The 21252-nt window shown below is 43.0% G+C and overlaps 1 protein-coding gene across 4 annotated transcripts in view; it reads right to left on the bottom strand.

Moving 5' to 3' along the window:
* TBC1D22B (TBC1 domain family member 22B) overlaps positions 1–21252 on the bottom strand; it is a 71834-nt gene that overhangs the window by 21814 nt on the left and 28768 nt on the right. For all 4 annotated transcript variants that reach the window (XR_006733244.1, XM_045541870.1, XM_045541871.1 and 1 more), the window contains exons 6-8: positions 19975–20103; positions 18606–18671; positions 15021–15135 (exon numbers count right to left, since the gene is read on the bottom strand). Coding sequence is in view for 3 of the 4 variants with exons in the window: in XM_045541870.1 (XP_045397826.1) it covers positions 15021–15135; positions 18606–18671; positions 19975–20103 (310 nt within the window). In the remaining variant the exon portion in view is untranslated. The remainder of the gene's footprint in view (positions 1–15020; positions 15136–18605; positions 18672–19974; positions 20104–21252) is intronic.

Below are 21252 nucleotides of genomic sequence, written 5' to 3'. Positions count from 1 at the left end.
GAACATGCCCATTTATTAGCTGATAAAATGTACTTGAGTGGCGGCTCCAGTCAACTGTTTATTTTTCTGAGAACTCTGAGTCCTGGGCCTAAAATTAGCTTGATATATGCCTCAAAAACTCCCCAACAGCCTTGGGAAGAACTGGTTTTGCCTAAGCTGACAAGAGTAACTTGTCTATTCACTGCTGTAGGCATTTCCCAGGAACCATCTGTGATCCCAGGGCAATTTCTAGATTTTGTGATCTGGTAGGTCAGAATGATTCAGCCTTCGCGGCAGATGGCCTTTCTAGTTTCTAAAAGCCTCTGGTTTACCTGATCCGTGCCTTTGTTTTTATTTTATTTTTAAAACTGGACTCATAAGAATACCTTGCATAATATTTTCTGATCACAAAAGTAAACTGAGAAAAAGAAAAAAATCTTTTTGACCATACATCTAAAGAACTCCACAAAACAGAAACTTAAATGTTTCATCCAAAAAGTTTCAAGGAAAGTGTTAAGGAATCCATCCAATCACGTCTTTGTGATAATTTTTAAGTGGTTCTAGTGCTGTATAAAGGTACTGTTGGGTGTCATTCATCTGGTATTTTCAGGCGAGTACTTGATGGCAGAGGCCAAGGTGGCGACACCACTGCAGACCTTAAAGCGTAGAGAGGGACAAAGGCCGCTCAGTTAAACCAGGGAAGCCAAACCACCCAACAGAGAAAGGAGAGAGGCCTCTGAAGAGATGTTTGCTCCGGAGAGATGGCTGGAGGAAAGACTTATCCTGAGGTTCCCACAGAGGAGAGAGCACGGGGCGGCGGTTCTGTTCGATGAGGCCCGTGTTTCTTTCTTTTTTTTTTTTTTTGAGACAGAGTCTCACTTTGTTGCCCGGGCTAGAGTGAGTGCCGTGGCATCAGCCTAGCTCACAGCAACCTCAGACTCCTGGGCTTAAGCGATCCTCCTGCCTCAGCCTCCCGAGTAGCTGGGACTATAGGCATGTGCCACCATGCCCAGCTAATTTTTTCTGTATATATTTTAGTTGTCCAGATAATTTCTTTCTATTTTTAGTAGAGACAGGGTCTCGCTCTTGCTCAGGCTGGTCTCGAACTCCTGACCTCGAGCAATCCACCTGCCTCGGCCTCCCAGAGTGCTAGGATTACAGGCATGAGCCACCGCGCCCGGCCAAGGCCCATGTTTCTGACTGTCAGGGATGAGATGCTGTGAAGACACAGAGTAGCAGCTGACCATACAGCCCTTCCTGACACCGTGCCTGTCAATCGGGGTGGTGACTATTAACTTGGAACGACACATGAACTCTGGCCTGTGGGGTAGCCTGGGTATACATGTCAAGATACCCAGGTTAAAATTAATTTTAAAAACCAACATGCCACCAAGTTTTCTCTATTTCCCTTAGGTTTCTGTATTATTTTGTTTAGCAAACATTATTTGCCACTGCCTAAGTCAGCCTCTTTGCTCTGGCTATAGGACCCCAGATTACATGAGCCAAACTACGAGTATTCAGGTGACGGGGCAAAGGAACAGCAAGGTCCAGCACACACTAACCTCCTAGGACTTGCCCAAAGACCTCCCACAGTGATGGGCAGCATGTCACCAAGACACTGTGGATGTGAACAGGCTCTGGGAGGGTCCTGGGCCCCCAATGCCAATGTCAGCTGCTCATAGAGGCTCCTCATCTAGGCTCAAACATCTTGAGTATGTTGGCTGTCTCAGCTTCTCCTCTGCTACAATTTCCCACTCCTGGAGTCAGATGAGAGAGAGAGAGTGCTACGCACCACTCAACTCACCGCCCAGGAGAAGAGTGGGCTAAGTCTTCTAGTCCCAGAGATGACAAGCCACAACTTGCCCTTGGAGAACTCACCTCCTATTCTGACAGGAAATCCAGCACTGGGCATCCTAACTAACTAACACATAAACACACAGAGTTCTCAAGGGTCAGCTGAAAGCGGCCTGGCTCACCACTCTGGCTGGGCTATCTCTACAGACGTCTGTTGCTGGGAAGAGCCTCAATATTCTCCAGCTGCCTATCGCATGAGATAGGCTGTCTCATCCACGAAGACGGGGCCAGGAGGCATCTTGAGGAAAGGGTTAGACTCCCAAACAGTGGCTGCTAAAAATTCAGCATCAACCCCAACCCCAATTCCCTCCAAACCAACAGCATTAAAATGGAAAATTCTTACTGTATGATTCAATTTAGATAAAGTTTTAAAATAAGCAAAAGTAATCGAGATGTTAAAAGTCAGTGAAGTAGTTACCCTTGCAGGGGCAAGTGGGGAGAGGACAGGGGTAGGGACTGGAAGGGAACACAAGAGGACTTCTGAAGTCCTGCAAATGTTCCATGTCTTCATATGGGTGCTGGTTATTTTGGGGAAATTCATCAAGCTGTGCATGTATAACAGATGCACTTTTCTAAGTGTGTATTATAATTCAATATAAAGTTCATATTTAAAAAATCAAAGGAATGACTTCTTGAGACAATAATGAAAACCCCCACTATGATGGAAGTGTGTCCAGCTTCATCTTTGGCCTCGACACCTAGTCAGACAGGGAAGAACAGGATGGGCAGAGCTGATGTCACACGCAGAGTCACACATGAGACGGAGAACGAGGCCGCCCAGGAACTGGGAGCACAGACATGAGCTTACTCCACAGCAGCCCAGGAGCAAGACATGGCCACGGCACCTGGGCCTGTGGGGAGTTACTAGCAATGACTCCTCTTCTGGGAAAGTTTGAGTGTTAACTATTAAAAACTACAGGGCTCATCTCCTTCCCTCCTTCAGGACTTTGTCCAAATGTCATCTCCTCAGTGTGACCCTGGCTCGCCACCTTGTTTAAAACCTGCCTTCTGTTCCCACTCTTGCCAACACGGCATATTCCTTTACCTCCTTCCTACTTTATTTTTATCTATACGCTTGTCACATTCTAACAAATAGCTATTGTTTTCAATTTATCGTGTTTCTGCCCACCAGAATTTAAACTAAGAAAGGGTGCGATGCGCACTGTCTGGGGAATGGACATGCTTGAAGCTCTGACTCGGGGCCAGGAGCGGGGGGCATGGGCAATATATGTAACCTGAACTTTTGTCCCCCCATAATGAGCTGAAATAAAAAAAACAAATAAACTAAGAAAGGGATTTTTTTGAAAGGTATAATTTACATATAGTAAACTGCACATACGTGCACAGCTCTACGACTTGCGGTAAGTACCTACATCTATGGCAAAACACTGTCTCAGTCCAGAGAATGTTTCCATCCCCCCAGCGAAGTTTCCTTATGCCCGTGCCCAATATCCCGCCACAGGCAAACTTTGTTCTCATTCCTATTGCCATAGATTAGCTTTGTCTATTTTTAACTCCATATAAATGGAATCATACAATATGTACTTTGTTTTTGGTATTTGGCTTCTTTTGTCCAGCTTAATGGTTTCTGAGATTCTTCCACGTGGTGCATTTATCAGCAGTACATTCCCGTTTATTGCTCAGTGCTGTTCCACAGTATGAGTATCTGCTCTCCTGTTAACGGCTACCAGGGCTGTTTCTATTTTCGTCTGTATGAATGAAGCTGCTATGAATATTCTTATATGGGTCTTGTGGGGGCTAGAAGCCTTCTTTTCCCTTGAATAAATACCTACGAGGAGAAGGCTGGGCTTTTTGTCTGCTTTGTCGTGGTCGTGACCCCAGTGCCAGAGCGGCACCAGCATGGTTCAGGTGCTCAGCCATGCGCGCCGAATGAGTGGGGTGTCCACTGCCACCCCTTAGGGGAGAAAGCTTTTGGCTAACTCAGCACAGTATCAGAAAGGTGGGATCCACCGCCCTCCAGTGGCCAGGCCCAGCAAAGCTGTGCTAATTCCTGAGTATTCCACAAAGTTTCTCATTCATGTGGACATGCCTAGTTTGGACACAAAAACGAAGGCACTGGGAATATAAAGATGTTTCAAATAGTCACTGGCCTCAAAAAATCACACAGTCTGGTAGCAGAGGGCAGGAGGGAAACATAGACAGTAACTGTGTGGTAAAGTTTACAGAAGAAATGTACAGAGCTATGGAAATAGTACTGCTGGGAAGGCAGAGGTGGGCATTTCAGAGAAGGCTTCAGGAGGAAGGGGAGTCTTAAACGGTGCACAAGGATTAGCCCAGGGGATAAAGAGATGATGCAGGACAAGGCCTTAGATTTAAAATGTCAATTGTGGAATGTCGAGTTTAAGGGGTGAGGCAGGGAGCAGATTACACAGGGCCTGCATGTTGAGTTGAGCACCTGGACATTTTAACCTGTAGACGATGGGCTGCTGAGGAAGGGTTTTAGGCAGAGGAGCTGCATGGGCAGGTCTGTGTTTGAATGGTGCGGAACATGGGTTTGCAGCAATCCAGGCCTGGCCAGGAGCAGTCACAGGGGGAATGGAAAGGAAGAAGCAGATTCAAGAAATACCTAAACATGAAATCATCAGAGCTTCGTAAATGACGGGATACGGAAGAGTAAGAAAAGAGAATCTTGGACAATTCTTAGCATTTCTGACTTAAGTGACAGGAAATGCTGCCAACTAAGAAAAAAAGGGTGGCTGGTTGAGGGAAGGAGTCAAACACTGAGTTTGAGGAGCCTATGGGTAGCAAAGATTGCCTACAAATAACTATTCCATCCTTCCTCCTTGGTGATAGGGCCCCTAAGGGTACTGGTCCCCTGGGATACTATGTTTTTCTGCCTCACTTATAGCTAGGTGTGTTCATGAGACTAAGGTTCAGACAAAAGGGATTCAAGTGCCAGTGTCATGCACAGTTTTAGGAAATGTCCTTAAACAGGAGTATGTCTTGCTTCCTTTCCTCCTCCATACTGGCTGGAATATAGATGTGATTGCTGGAGCACAAACAACTATCTGGCATCGTGAGAAGGAAACCACATGCTGAAATGGCAGAATGAGAGAAAGGAGCCTGGAACCCTGATATCTTGAAGCATCATATAAGCAAGCTCTAGACTACTTACCTCTGGGCTTTTAATGTGAGAGAAATAAGCTTTTCTATCTTACTTCAGGCACTATTTTTTTTTTAAGAGATATAGTCTCATTCTTATCACCCAGGCTGGAGGGCAGTGGTGTGATCGTAGCTCACCACAACCTCAAACTTCCAGGCTCAAACAATCCTCCCACCTCAGCCTCCCAAGTAGCTAGGACTACAGGTGCACACCACTGCACTCAGCTAATTTTTCTATTTTTTTGTAGAGACGGGGTCTTACTATGTTGCCCAGGCTGGTCTTAAACTCCTGGCCTCAAGTGATCCTTGTACCTCAGTCTCCCTAAGTACTGGGATTACAGGCATGAGCCACCATGCCTGGTCTTAAGGTGCTACTATTTGGGATTCCCTGTCACATGCAGCCAGGCTAATCCTAACTGATCATCTATGACATATCCAGGTGGAAATGTCACCCAGGGAACTGGACACACAAGTCAGAGGTCTGGGAAAAACTTCTGTTCTGGGAGTTCCCTTGCCATCATGCTTCTAGGTAAAATCTACATTGAAAATCCTACCGTGCTGTTTCCTGGAAAGGAAAAGTGAAAAAATTATTTGATAATTATGGTTGCATTTTGTACTGAAAGAAATGACAAAACACCACTCTGCTTTGAAAAAAGGACACATCACAGCCCTGCTCTCTATGTGATTTCCTTATACATATCACTTCAATAGTTGCTGTTTGTAATCCTAGCTCTGGGAGGCCGAGGCGGGTGGATCGCTCGAGGTCAGGAGTTCGAGACCAGCCTGAGCAAGAGTGAGACCCCGTCTCTACCAAAAATAGAAAGAAATTATCTGGCCAACTAAAAATATATATACAAAAAAAATTAGCCGGGCATGGTGGCTCATGCCTGTAGTCCCAGCTACTCGGGAGGCTGAGGCAGTAGGATCGCTTAAGCCCAGGAGTCTGAGGTTGCTGTGAGCTAGGCTGATGCCACGGCACTCACTCTAGCCTGGGCAACAAAGTGAGACTCTGTCTCAAAAAAAAAAAAAAAAAAAAAAAAGAAAAAAAAAAATAGTTGCTGTTAAGTAGTTTATTTTGAGGATGCCCACACTGTCAAATATATTGGATCTTTTTATATATATATATTTTTTTTAGTTGTCCAGATAATTTATTTCTACTTTTAGTAGAGATGGGGTCTTGCTCTTGCTCAGGCTGGTCTTGAACTCCTAACCTTGAGCGATCCTCCCGCCTCGGCCTCCCAGAGTGCTAAGATTACAGGCGTGAGCCACCGCGCCCGGCCAATATATTGGATCTTAACATGTTCAGAGCTAGATTGATAATATTGTCTAAACCCAAAAGTTTTTGGAGCTGAGAGTAAAGAGTAATACCATAGTCCAGAGACATTATCGCCCCGGGGGTAACCCTCTGCCATGTCACCCCTGGACCCAGACACGGCTGGCTTATGTGCAAAGGACCCACTTTCATAGGAGCAGCTGACTTCAGCAGATAAAGAAGCTGCTTAGGGGCCAGGCTGGCTAAAGACAACTTCTCTGTCAACTCAGAGAGAAGTCACTGGATCTCCATGTTTTCAAATAATTTACAACAAACAAGACACAAAGTATAAAGTAGGCCCAAATATTAATTTATAAAAGCAGTAAGGGTGGTAGAGGGTACATAAGGGGAAAAGATACGAGAGAAGCCAAACAATGACCCAGTGGCACATGGACTCCACAGCTCTACTAGGGCAGATCTCCCATGCTGGGTCAGCGAGATGGGGCTGCCTGGTGAGACCTGCCTCCGATACCGGGGCAACTGCTGGCCTGTTCCATGGGAGAAAGGCACTCGAGGCCTCCACACTAGGGAGAGTCATGCCAGAGGGGCCACAGCAAACAGGCTTTTACAGCAGCTGCCTTATGAGGACATGGCACCACGAGAGAAACACAGAAAAGCAGCATTATCACCCAGACAAGAGAATTACCCTTGGCCACGACAATGTTGTATCTCTGTTCAAGAAAGGCCTTGATGCTGGGGAGAAGTCTGCATGCCTTGTTTCTTTAACACTTAATTTATATCCATCAATTGATGAATAGATAAATAAGATGTGGTATGTCCATTCAAAGAATATTTTGCCATACAAAACAATGATGTATTGACACATGTTACAACATGAATGAATCTTGGAAACATTATGCTAACTGAAAGAAGTCAGACACACAAGACCACATATTGTATAATTCCATTTATAGGAAATGTCCAGAATGGGACAATCCGTAGAGACAGAAGATTAGTGGTTGCCTAGGGGATGGGAGGCTTAGGGGTCATGGCTAAAGGGTACAGGGGTTCTTTTTGGTTTGATAAAAACATTCTAAAATTGACTGTGGTGATGGTTATACAACTCTGTAAATATATTAAAACTATTGAAGCAAATACTTTAAATGAAGAATTGTTCCCTACCTCCTAAATTTGACAAGTTGATTTTAAAGTTCATCTGCATGAACCTGGAGGACATTATGCTAAGAGAAATAAGCCAGTTTACAGAAGGACAAATGCTGCATGAGTCTACTTATGTGAGGTGTCGAAATAGTCAAACTCGCAGAAACAGTAGAATGGAAGTTGCCAGGGGCTGTGGGAAGCGGAAGCGGGAGCTGCTGTTAGAAGGTACAAAGTTTCAGTGATGTAAGATGAATCCATTCTAGAGATCTGCTGGCCAACACTATGCCCACAGTTGACAATACTGTATTGTACCCTTCAAAATTTATTAAGAGGGTAGATCTCATGTTAAGTGTTCTTACCACAAACTAAAAGATAAAAATAAAAAAATAATAAAGTTCATCTGGAAGAACAGTCAAGACAACGTTTTAAAAAAGGATGATAAAAGAGACTGGCCCTGGAATTTAAAAGACAAAAAACCCACTACAAAGCTTAAAAAATCTAAGCTGTGTGTGGTGATTGGATAGGAATGAAGATACACGGAACAGAATAGAGAAGTAGAAACTAGAACCATGTAATTAAAGAAATTTATATAATATTATGAAGAGAGATTTCACATCAGTAAAAAAAGAATGTACTATTTATAAATGGTGTTGAAACAATTAGCTAGCCAACTGGAATAGAAACTTTAATTCTCAACTTTCACCACACAGGAAAATAAATTACTTACGGAACTCAAAAAGCTAAATACAAAAACAAAGCATAAGAGTATTAGAAGAAAACATGGGAGAGTATTTCTATAATCTTGGGTGGAAGAGGAAAGGCTTCTTAAGCAAGATACCAAATCGAAAAACCTTCAAGGAGAAGATGTTTCCTTCACGGTCTTCATCACAGTTTGCAAGTACTTGTTTCCTTGTTTGTGAGCTGCCCCACCAGTCAGGATGCTCCGGGAGGGTGGGGCCCACATCTACCTTTTTAGCCACGCTATCTCCTGGTACATAGTAATAGCTCAATAAATACTTTCTGAATAGACAGATTTGACTACATAAAAATTAGTAGTTATATAAGGAGACAATAAACAAAGTTAAGAGACAAATGATGGCCTGGGGAAAAAATATCAGTTGGAACCATATAAAATTCCCCTGTTTGGGGGGAGTATCAAAAATGGTTGAATATTAGCAATTTCATGTGATTCAACCTAATATTTTTAGGTTGAATACCAGATGAAGGATGAATAGAGCTAATCTACAAAAACTTCTTACAAAACAAGATAGATCAATAATCCATTCGAAAAAAATGGATAATGATTGAACAAGCAGATAACAAAAGAAACAAACAGTAATACACATAAAAGAGGCACAACCTCACTGATGAGCAAGTGGAAACAAAAACTGAAGCATCTGACATTCCATTTCAAACAAACCATGGTTTGTTTGCCAGTTGGTGAAATACAACTAGAATAAGATACCCAGTTTCACTAAGGATGTGAGGAAAAGTGCATCCACACATTAGTGGCTAGAATACCAACTGGCGTAAACATTTTTGGAGTACAATTTAGTAGTACCTATTTGGCACGCTCTTAGGACTAGCAATTTCATTTCTAGGACTTTTTCAGAGAAATATGTATTTTAACACAAATACATAAGAAAATATGGACAAGGATATTCATTGCAATGTTTTTTATACTAGCTAAAAATTGTAGAAAACTTAAATGGCTTTTTAAATTTTTCTGAGACCGGGTCTCACTCTGCTGCCCCGGGTAGAGTGCAGCGGCATCATCACAGTTCACCACAACCTCAGACTCCTGGGCTCAAGTGATCCTCCTACCTCAGCCTTCCACGTAGCTGGGACTACAGGCATGCGCCACCATGCCCAGTTAATTTTTTAAAAAGTTTTTATAGAGACAGGGTCTCACTACATTACTCAGGCTGGTCTTGAACTCCTAGCCTCAAGTAATCTACCTCAGCCTCCCCAAGTGCTAGGTATGAGCCACCGCTCCTGGCTTAAATGACCTCCTTTAGAAGAATAGTTAAATAAACTATAGTAAAGTCTTATTATGGAAATAACATAATTGCTGAAAATAATGAAGTAGATCTATATGGAAATCTTGGAAATCTAGCTTTGCTATCTTTGAATGAAAACAAGCAAGATATAAAAAAGTATGGATAGTTTGATCTCATTTTTCTGAGCACAGCAAAGAAATATATACAGTTGCATCCACACACAGGAAAAGGTTTGGAAGAACACACACAAAAAGGTTAACACCAGTAGCTACCCTGGGGGGGGGTGCGTGTGTATAATAACACTTCTATATTGTTCTGATTTTTTAATTGAGCATGTATTAATACTGCTACTGAAATCTTTTTTAAAAGGCAATAAGAAATCTGCAGCCTGCTTTGGAGGAGAGAATGTAGTAGGGGGAGCCATTAGATTCGAGGACAAGGATCTTGGCCAGGCGTGGTGGCTCACGCCTGTAATCCCAGCACTCTGGGAGACTGAGGCGGGAGGATCGCTTGAGGTCCGGAGTTCGAGACCAGCTTGAACAAGGGCAAGATCCCGTCTCTACCAAAAATAGAAAAAATTAGCTAGGTGTGGTGGTGTATGCCTGTAGTCCCAGGTACTCAGGAGGCTGAGGCAGGAGGATCACTTGAGCCAGGAGTTTGAGGTTGTGGTGAGCTGTGATAATGTCACAGCACTCTACCTGGGGCAACAGAGTGAGATGTCTCAAAAAAAAAAAAAAAAAGAAGTTTGAGGACAAGGATCTAAGTTGTAATACCACCAAGTCATATAAACAGCACAGGTATTAAGGTCAAAAGACCTGGGGAGCTCATTAAATCTTTGGGCCTTGGATTTCTCAAAATGGGTTGATACAACTACCTTAAAGAGATATTGAGCCCTATTAAATAAAATCAGATATGTCAAGGTTCTTCGCAAACAGTGAAGTGCTTTAAAAATCAAGGTGATATTATTGCTTGGTATGGCAAGGCCCTAGGCTAAAAACCAGGAAAATAAGGGCTAAACTTACAAACTCCTAAGGGAAAGAGAGATGGATGGAAACTGATGGATTAAAAGAGAATTATCAACCAACTATAACATGCGGCTCTGATTTGGACCCTGATTCAAACTGTTAAATAGACTTTTTGAGAATTAGGAAAATTTGAACACTTATTGTATATTAGATTATATTAAGGAGGTATTATTTCTTTTTAGATGTAATAATTCCATTATAGCTGTCTATTTTTTAAAAATTCTTAACTTCTAGAGATAACACGTGGAAATATTTATGGATGAAAATATATGATGTCTGATATTGAGATCTGCTTCAAAACAATTCACAAGGGTGAGAAGGTAGAGAAGAGTGATATACAGATGAAGATTGGCTGCCGAAGCTGGGTGAAGGGTATATGGGGACTTATGGTATTATTTTTTCCACTGTTACATATCTTTGAAATTTAGCATAACTAAAGTCTTTGTAAGAAAAATGAATGGGCCCCATCTTCCTAAGTCTAGGAGGTACCAAAGACCGATTGTCGCAGAGGAGAGAGTTAAGTGCAGCCTTACCCAGACTGGCCCCTAGGAGAGCAAAGAGACCCACCCTTCAGGGCATAAACGCTGTGGGCAAGCAGCAGTTTTCCTGTTCAGCATGTGGGCTGATCAGCTAAATACAAGCGTGCCTCAGAGGTGCTGTGGCGCAGTTCTAGACCACTGCAATAAAGCAATAAAGTGAGTCACTCAAATATTTGGTTTCCCAGTGCATATAAAAGTTACATTTACACTATACTGTAGCCTGTTGAGTGTGCAACAGCATTATGACTAAGAAACAATGTATCTACCGTAATACAAAAATACCTTATTGCTAAAAAATGCTAATGATCCTCCGAGCCTTCAGTGAATTATTATCTTTTTGCTGGTGGAGGCTCTTGCCTCGATGCTGATGGATGCCAACTGAGCAGGGTGGCGGTTGCTGGAGGTTGGAGAGGCAGTGGCAAATACGACAATGAAGTGTGCCAGATTGATTGGCTCTTTCTTTCACAATAGATTTCTCTGTAGCATGCACTGCTGTTTGATAGCATTTTATTCACAGTGGAACTTCAAAGTTCGAGTCAATCTTCTCGAACCCTTCTCCTGCTTTATCAACTAAGTTTACGGAATATTTTAAATCCGTTGTCATTTCAACAGTGTTCACAGAATCTTCACCAGTAGATTCTATCTCAAGAAACCACTTTCTTTGCTCATCAATAAGAAGCAACTCCTCATCCATTCAAGTTTTATCATGAGATTATGGCAGTTCAGTCACATTTCAGGTTATACTTCTAATTCTAGTTCTCTTCTATCTCTACCACATGTGCAGTTCCTTCCTCCTCTGAAGTCTTGAGCCCCTAAAGTCATCCATGAGGGTTGGAATCAACTTCTTCCAAACTCCTGTTAATGTTGATATTTTGACCTCCTCTCATGAATCATGAATGTTCTTTATGGCGTCTAGAATGGTGAATCCTTTCCAGAAGGTTTTCAATTTACTTGGTCCAGATCCATAAGAGGAATCACTACCTGTGGCAGCTATAGTCTTACAAAATGTATTTCTTAAATAATGAGGCTTAAAAGTTGAAAATTACTCCTTGATCCATGGGCTGCAGAATGGATATTGTGTTAGTAGGCAGGAAAACAACATTCATCTCCTTGTACATCTCCCTTAGAGCTCTTGGGTGACCAGGTGCATTGTCAATGAGCAGCAGTATTTTGAAAGAAATCTTTTTTTCTGAGCAGTAGGTCTCAACAGTGGGTTTAAAATATTCAGTAAACCATGGTGTAAACAGATGTGCTGTCAGCCAGGCTTTGTTGTTCCATATATACAGCACAGGCAGAGTAGATTTAGCACAATTCCTAAGGGCCTTAGGATTTTTGGACTGGTAAATGAGCATTGGCTTCAACTTAAAGTCACCAGCATCATTAGTCCCTAACAAGAGAGTCAGCCTGTCCTCTGAAGCTTTGAAGCCAGGTACTAACTTCTCTCTAGCTATGAAAGTCCTAGATGGCATCTTCTTCTGGTATAAGGCTGTTTAGCCTACAATAAAAATGTGTTGTTTGGAGTAGCCACCTTCATCAATGATCTTAGCTAGATCTGTATAACTTGCTGCAGCTTCTCCATCAGCACTTGCTGCTTCACCTTGTACTTTTACGTTATGGAGATGGCTTCTCTCCTTAAACCTCATGAACCAACCTCTGCTAGCTTCAAACTTTTCTTCTGCAGCTTTCTCACCTCTCTCAGCCTTCATAGAATTAAAGAGAGTTAAGGGTCTTGCTCTGGATTAAACTGTGGCTTAAGAGAATGTTGTGGCTGGTTTGATCTTCTATCCAGACCATGAAAACTTTCTCCATATCAATAATAAGGCTCTTTGGCTTTTGTATCATTTATGTGTTCACTGGAGTAGCACTTCTAATTTCCCTCACAAGCTTTTCCTTTGTAGTCACAACTTGGCTGTTTGGCACAAGAGGGCTAGCTTTTGGCCTGTCTTGGCTTTTGACATGCCTTTCTCACTGAGCTTAATCATCTCTAGCCTGTGACTTAAAGTGAGCAATGTGCAACTCTTCCTTTGACTTGAACACTTAGAGGCCATTGTAGGGTTATTAACTGGCCTAATTTCAATATTGTTGTCTCAGGGAATAGGGAGGCCCCAGGAGAGGGAGAGAGATGGGGAAACAGCTGGTTGGTGGAAGAGTCAGAACACACACAATATTTACCAAGTTCATTGTCTTAATGGGTGTAATGATGCTACCCTGAAACAATTACCAAAGTAATGTCAAAGATTACTGATCACAGATCATAACACATATAGTAATGAATGAGAAAAACCAAAATGTGACAGAGAGACATGAAGTGAGCACATGCTTTTAGAAAAATGGCACCAACAGACTTACTCGATGCAGGACTGACACAAACCTTCAACTTGTGAAGTGAAATAGCTGCGACGTGCAGTAACGTGAAGCGCAATGAAATGAGCTGCGCTGCACCGAGACGAGAAAGCCGTCACAGCCACCACAGGAAGGCGCAGGGCTTGCTGGGACGACGCAGTGGAGGCGGTAATGGCATGGGCACCCACAGAAAGTGAAGACATGCTTGGTGCAAGACATAATTAGCAGCTCACAAGATAACTCAATATCCAATCAGAACTGCAGCTGCCAAGGATTACTTTTAACTGGAACAATATCGAGATTTCACGCCAGCATTTAGATTTCAAATGTAGATTAACAAATGGACTAATATCTTCCTAGGCTAATCCTTTAATACTATTAATATTTTAGAAAACTAATATTGCAAGAAGCAAACCAAAATCCAATAGATCAGTTGAACTGCTCTCTTGATAAACAACACAGTAGAATAAAGCTGCCTCCAAAAGTTGACCTATCAATGTGGGGAGTGTGTGTATGTGTGAAAAAGTCTTCTAGAAAAAGCTTTCTTCATATGTTTTTGGAAGCTAAATTTAAGTCTTGCTTACTGATAGAGGGGGCAAGAGGGACTTTCCACCCTTACTTCTACCCTGGTTGCTACTACTTAAGCAGAACAAGGGATGGTATTCAGTTGCCTTAACTTTTTGAGACTGTCTCATGAAAGACCAGACAAAACACTATCCCTCTGAGCCCCATTGGAAAGCCTGAATAGGACAGACCAAGTGAGGCATTTCTTATGCCCCCCACCAGCGGGCTCCACTGTCATCCACTTTTCATTAACCTCTGATCCCCATGGAATGCTTCCTCCAAAAATCACAATAATCCATTACCTTCAGAGTCTAAAGAAAAAGGTCAAGTTCTAGCCCTGCCACTAATTAAGGAGGTGGGGAGTCTCACAACCCATCTGAGAAATGAGGGATTAGATGGACGGTTTTCTAAGATCCCATTCAATGTTCTTATTCCTACATGAGCTTCTCATTACCTGACTAAAGGAACAAAGCATCAGGCCATGACAGATGGGTTTTCCTATGAACCTCCAAGCACAAGTGATTGAGGAAACCAAAAAGGAGAAACAGGACCCTCAACTCCTTTAAGACTCTCTGCTTAATTTAGGCTGCCTGGAGGAGGAGGCTGGGACTATAAGAAAATTTAACTGTTGCCATGAAATCTAATCACTTTCCAAAGTGACAAGAGCCCAGTGGGGTGAGAGGTGAAGGAGGTCCTGGAACTTTCCTTGGCCCCTTCCCTCACCTCCCATATGAACTGGATTCTGCTGCTACAACCTTTTGTTCTCCACAAGTCCACATCCTGCTCCTAAGATACAGCAAGTGAACTCAAGAGTGCAGGCCTGACGTCCAATCTAAAATCCAGCTTTCATGGATGAGGGCCTATGTGGGGACAAGTTCAAAACAATCCTAAAATAACTTCAAATAAATCATCAAACCATCTGTTTATGGCAGAACATAAATATATCACTTTGGTCACTCTTATGACAAAGCAGGTCTTTTTAGGTGAGATCTGTAACCGTCCCAAGAGATAAATGCCAGGCTGCAACTGTTGTTAAAGTAGTTTTAGCTGTGTATTCCAAGGACACTATCTCTTTTTTAACAAGACATAACCACTGGCTACACTCTTGGGAAAAGCAAACAAACAGATGGCAGATAAGAAAAAGCAATAGCTTGTTCAACTTGGTACTCATGCTTCTTACCCACATATTCTGAGAGGAAGACGACAAAGAATGGAGTGACCAGGTCATTAATTCCCTGGACATACCCACTGGCAGGGTGTCGGATGGCCCAAATGAATAGAATTCTTTCAAAGATCTAGGAAAATGAGAAAGAAAGACATGAGTGTTAAACCATGGGGACATACTCTTTCCCTCCATTTACCTACTTTACAATTTATCTCAGGGCTAGTATAGAATTTTTAGAAAAAATTTAAAATACTGTGGGTCGAAGGAAGTATATAAATGCAAAAATTTCTAACACACCAGTTATTTTCAAGTAGGGGTAGATACTTCTTGCTCTTTATTTATCTTTTCAGTATCTGGTCACCATGATATAAAATGGGGAAAAGGAAAGACAGAAACAAAAAACGACTTAAAAAAGGTTTGCAATGGATGTCATTAATTCAAGCCAGCACATTTTCATTTGTAGATACTGCTTTTCTATTTCTAAGAGCAAGATATGAGAACATCCCAGTTCTGATACCTTTTTAAAATCTTTTTTGGTCGTTACAGGATTTAGAGAGGAAATACCTCCTGCACCGCCCTCTCCTCTCTCCCTACTGAGAAGAAAGATCTAAATTTAGTTTTAATTCAGCTTGACTAGGAACAAGTGACGACTATACATGCAGGAAGTCACTTCATATATCAGGATGCAACTCAGACATTTGTTGGGGATAGGAAGTCAAATAAACCAAATCCTATGGACTCCTACAGTTTGGAATTTGAGAACAGAGAACTCAACCAGGCCCCCATGGGAAAGCCTCTAGGTTAAGTATCTTAGCCACAAGAAGCCAGAGGCCTAGGCTGGGGACAAAGGAAAGATCTTTATAGTCCCTTTACAGGGACCACATGGGCCCCTGTCCCATTCAACTCTACTCCCCTCTGCTTTCAGTAGGCTCTCTGCGCTTTTTCCTCGTCTTCTCTCAACCTGATGATACTCATCGCCTGCCTCCATCCTGATGACAACTCCCGGGCCTGACACATTCCTAAGACTGGCTTTGACTGGGCTGCCTCATGTCTCTGTGGACCTCACCAGAGGGGCAGCAGAGGGGAGGTGAGTACATGCCGGTAGGACAAGGAGACTAGAGGGTCTCCACAGCACATGGACACTGCAGAGTCCCAACCAGGCAGCTCTCGGTCAGTCTGAAGAGGCCCTCCTAAGTAGGTGCAAGGGAGAAAAACTTCCCAGAGAGCTCAATAAAAGGGAAATGGTTATATGGTTTCCGGAGATTGTTATCAGTGTAGGAGGGGCAGAGAATCTAGATACACAATAAAGGATGTTTCCCAGCCCCTCTGTCACAGTTGAGTCTGCCTTCCAGCTGGCCGAGAGCTGAGAAACACTTCTGCTGTCAACATTTCTGCCCTTACTGGCAGTGAAAACAAAGCCCTGCCTGGAAGTGAGCTGGTCTCTGCCTCCACTAGACTCACCCAATTGCTCCGTGTGGTTGAGGGAAGGGCCTGGCCTCCTCATCTGTGTAAAGTCCAACACTCTAACAGAAGCACTCTTACACTCTTCCCTCTCTGTTGCTAAATGATCCCCCTTCTTTCCTAGAAACTACAGTGCAAGCTAGAATGATCAAGAATTCCCTGCCCCACTCTATTTTCCTGTAGCTCTTATGGCCTGTGTCCATCTGGATGTCCCTGTTAAAAAGTTCCTCCAGGGCAGTCTTTCTGAAGGACTTACAAGGGCTTCTCCTCTCTGCACAATGGGCCCCTTGTGAATACACGAATCCCTGGTAATTGGCTTTAACAATGGCCAAGTACGTGGAAGCTAGCTGTTCAGAATCAGACCTGCGATAATCCCTCTCTAGTAAGGAGGGGACAACATAGACACACTCACACTGTACAAGCGAAGGTGCCAAAGAGGTGAGAACTGAACAGCACCGAGCCTGGTTACTAGAGGAGACCATGGGGTCTTCACTGTAAGAGTCTGGGATAATCCCGCCTCATAGAGAGGGGTGAAGAGGATAACCCCTGAAGGTTTGTCCTACACCTCTTCTACTAGTGTGAGTAATTCTGACTTACTATAGTCAATGTCAAGTACCTTTCAGGTTTGCAAAGCAATCCTTTCTCTATTTAGTGTTACTTAGTTCTTTGCTCCTTGGTTGGCATTTTTACTTTAAGATGACTAGAGCCTGCTAGATAAAAAGGTGATTCAAGAAAAATTGGAAAGAATAAAGTTTGAGATTCTGTCTTTGTATTCAAGTTCCACTACTAGGAGAAGCCTTTTAAACAAACAACTTTCCCCATCTCCGTGTTTAGAGCAAGCATGCACAGGCAAAAGATAAGTATCTGAACATCTTCAAGATAAAATAAGGAATAAACAGGGCTGACCTGTGGGAAACTAAATGGGAGGAACAAAGGGATCCTAAATGGATCTTTAGCTTCCTTTGAGCTGAATCTTATAGATAAAATAATAGTGTCACCCTCAAAGTCTTCTTTATGCTACTGGCAAGTCATGAAGGAAGGATCCCACCAGCAGAAATATCTACATTTAAACAATTATGAATATAATTCAAAGCCAAATAGAAATTATTTTGAGCATTTTTACCACCATCTCTCTTTATGACAAGAACTGAAAGCTCAATTCAGAGAGCACTAACACTCTGTGTCCTGGCTCCTGGAAAGCTGCAAAGGAAAGCCCCAATCTCAAGGAGTTTACAGCTACTGCTTGGGTCAAAACATAATGGTCCTACTGAGACCTTCCATGTGCTTTATTAACTGGTTAGGTCTCAAAATATCACTACTAATTCCACTTCTGGATATATACCCAAAAGAATTTAAAATGGGGACTCAAGCAGGTATTTGCATATCCAAGTTAATGGCAGCATTATTCACAATAGCCAAAAGGTGAAATCAACCCATGTGTCTATCAACAGATGAATGGATCCACAATATGTGTTATATACATGCAATGGAATATCATTCAGCCTTTAAAAAGGAAGTCTTGACTCATGCTACAACATAGATGAACCTATGTGAAATAAGCCAGACACAAAAGGACAAACATTGTATGATTCCACTTATTTGAGGCACCTAGAGTGGTCAAAGTCAGAGAGACAAGTAGAATGGAGGCCGCTGGGGAAAGGAGTTAATAATTAATGGGTACAGAATTTCAGTTTGGGAAGATGAAAAAAGTTCTGGAGGTGGATGGCGGTGATGTTTGTAAAACAATGTGAATATAGTTAATATCACTGAACTGTATGCTAAAGAATTGTTAAAATGATACAATTTATATAATGTATATTTTACCACAATTTTTAAAAATCACTACCTCCGGCTTGATAAAGTAGAGCAAACACAGGAATAGGAATTCCTAGATGTGGGTTCTTCATTTTGTCACCAGGTAGCCTCAAGGCTCCGGGCAAGTTCCTTAACCTCTCAGAGTGCTACTCTGCTCACAGATTTGTTACGAAGAATGAATGAGAACGCATGAGAACATGCTCTGAAAGAACCAAAGCTCCAAACGTGAACATAAAGCACCATCACGGTCAGCCGTAAACCTGAAGGTAGGTGCCACAGAGCTATGGGGGAGAAGAGCCAAAGAACATTAAGTAATTCCCTCACCTCCTGTACAAGCGGTTGCTGGAACAACGGAATGAGAGGATTCGTCCTCGGAATGTCAATGTGAATCTGGAAGACAGAAGCCATGTCCAAAAACAAAATGCCAGTTTGTCCTTTTGACGAGTTATTTTCTTTAGAAATAGAAATTAAAGGAGTAAGAAAGCACAGTTTATCTTCAAAAAGAACTGACTGACACAAAAAAATCTAGTTAACCTACCTGCTCATGTAGAATATGTTTCCATTTTAGTAATAGCTTATTAATAGTAAGGAAACCTCCCCAAATTAACCATTTAAGTCAAATAGCAATAGGCCTCACAACCTAAGAGAATTAACTGCTTTTTCCTATTTCTCTGGAGTCCATTTCACTCTGGGCTGGCACTTATGCAACAGGTATGAAACAAGTGTGTACCCCTCTTTCAGAATCTTACTCATCCACAGTTCAAAAACTAAAAGAGCTCCGACAGCCGCAAAAACGTGCCAAAATAGGGAACCAGAGAAAGACTTGCTTATGAGGTCATGATGTGTAAGAAGTGGGGAGGGACCAGGGGGAGTTGGCCTTCAGTAACTGGAGCTAAAAGTCCATACTTCTGTTACCAAAGAAGTCACTATGGTTGGTTTCAGTTCGGGCATTTCTCAATGTCCAGTTTAAGTATCCAAAAGACTGTGTCTGCTGCAGCAGAAGCTACTTCTGTTCTTGGGGTATGTTGTATATTAGATAGCTGCCCACCCCCATCTTCCACCTTCTGTAACCACTGGACTACTCTTCTCCTCCCTCCACACGTGATGCTGCCAGCAGACCCCTCTGTGGGCCATGAGGACCACTACAGGCAATGATGGAAGATTCCCTGCCAAGACTACTGATGGCTATGGCTCCTGCAGAGACAGGTGTGGGTCCTGAATAGGTACTGTAGCAGCCAGAAGGACACACTGAGGTCACAGCCCAGAGGGACCGGACCATTCCTGAGAGAGTTTGCCTTTACTCCTCTCGTGTTCTATAACCTTGCTACTCACAGCGTGGTCTGTGGACCAGAGGCTTGTTAGAAGTGCAGGCCTCACTCCAAACCTACTGACTCATAATGTGCATTTTCTCATAATCCCCAAGTAGAATCTTATTAAAATCCTCGGTGACTTGTATGTAGATTAAAGTTTGAGAAGCACTGCCATTGACTAATGCCAAAAAAGTTTACTTATTTAAAATGGCTAGAATCAGAGCTGCTGAAAGAGGTGAAGCAGTTCTGAGAATAAACTTATGAATAATTTCTAACCAGCACACCACGGCCTGAAGACTTGAAAAATCTATACCCCAACTGCACTACTAGGAGACATATCTAAAGAGTATGGCTAGTAAGCAGCAGCAGGTTGACAACTGTACCTGTCTGTAGGTATCCTGGTGATGTTCCTCATTTCGAGAGTCATAATACTGTTCAATGAAGCCAAAATATTCCTCCCTCTTCCGCTGCAGGGTCAACTTCCTCCTCTCAGTGTTTGCTGGGAGATAGCCCTGTAGACAAGACTGACGGTCAGATGGGGACAGACACTGGTTGGATGAATTCTTAATTTTTATTTTAGCCTGAGAAATGGCTTGGAAACTATCAAGGAAGCAGAAGGAAAACTGCCAAGAGGACAAGGGTAAATCCCTTTTTGGCTTTGGCCACTCAGTGTTCGCCCTGTCCTCACTCAATGAGATCCACATGTGGGCAGATGCAGCAAGGCCAGCTTTCCCAGGGCTGTTCACTCCCTTGGCCCTGCACTGCGCTTGGAGCTCACACTGCTGCCGAGCACGCCAGAGCTGCCGGAGTTGGCACAGTAGAGCAGTGAATGTAGGTCAGTGGGAGGGAACTGGACCCAAGTCATGGCCTGCGAGGGCTGCGTGTACACAGGGGCATACTTCAGAGAATCACAGGGATCTAGCAATCTCTACAGTGCATCTCAGTGGCATGCCAAGTAAGTTGATGCCAGTTACACATTCTTCTCCAGTGTAACTTTCAGAGTTACCGGCTCAGGAAGCTGAATGGAATCTGTGACATAGCAGCTACAACGTCCAGACAGAACTTCTGGCAGCAGCCCCCTCCTAGCCAAAGCTCCAGGCCAACTGTCATTCTCATCCCTGGTCCAGATTCCAGTCTAATTCTTCTATCTTCTGTTCCCCTTCCGTTCTCACCAAATCTACTCTGAATAGCATTCAAACTTATTAGAAGTGGCAGAGGCAACGCTCACATGGTTACAGGAGTGGGGTGGGGAGAGCAGCCAGGAGAGAGACCCTTCCTCTCTCTGCAGTGCTGACGTAATGCATTCCACGGCGAGTGCCTGGACAGCAGGGGCTGTGGTTTATTCGTTTCTGTATCTGTTCACAGCACCTGGCACTGTGCCTGGCAAAGCAGCAGGCCCTCAATAAATCCTTAATAGAAGAATGAATGAATTTTACAAGTTCAGGAAACCCAAGTGTTCCTATCGTGGAGGCTGGCACAGTGCTCCATACTTGGTGAAAGCAGCACTAGTAAGGCTTCCAGGGGAGGCCCATTTATCAACCCTTCACAGCTGCAGAGTGCGTTTCAACCTCATTGGTTACTCCTACTGAAAAAAGGAGTGAAGCTCGAGGAATCCTGGAGCTTGCTCAAAGCTAGTGCTGGGACCACCCTGTCTTCCTCCT

The sequence above is a fragment of the Lemur catta genome, chromosome 2 (assembly GCF_020740605.2).
Source record: "Lemur catta isolate mLemCat1 chromosome 2, mLemCat1.pri, whole genome shotgun sequence".
Lineage (NCBI taxonomy): Eukaryota > Metazoa > Chordata > Mammalia > Primates > Lemuridae > Lemur > Lemur catta.
This window is presented reverse-complemented; position numbering and strand designations above follow the sequence as displayed.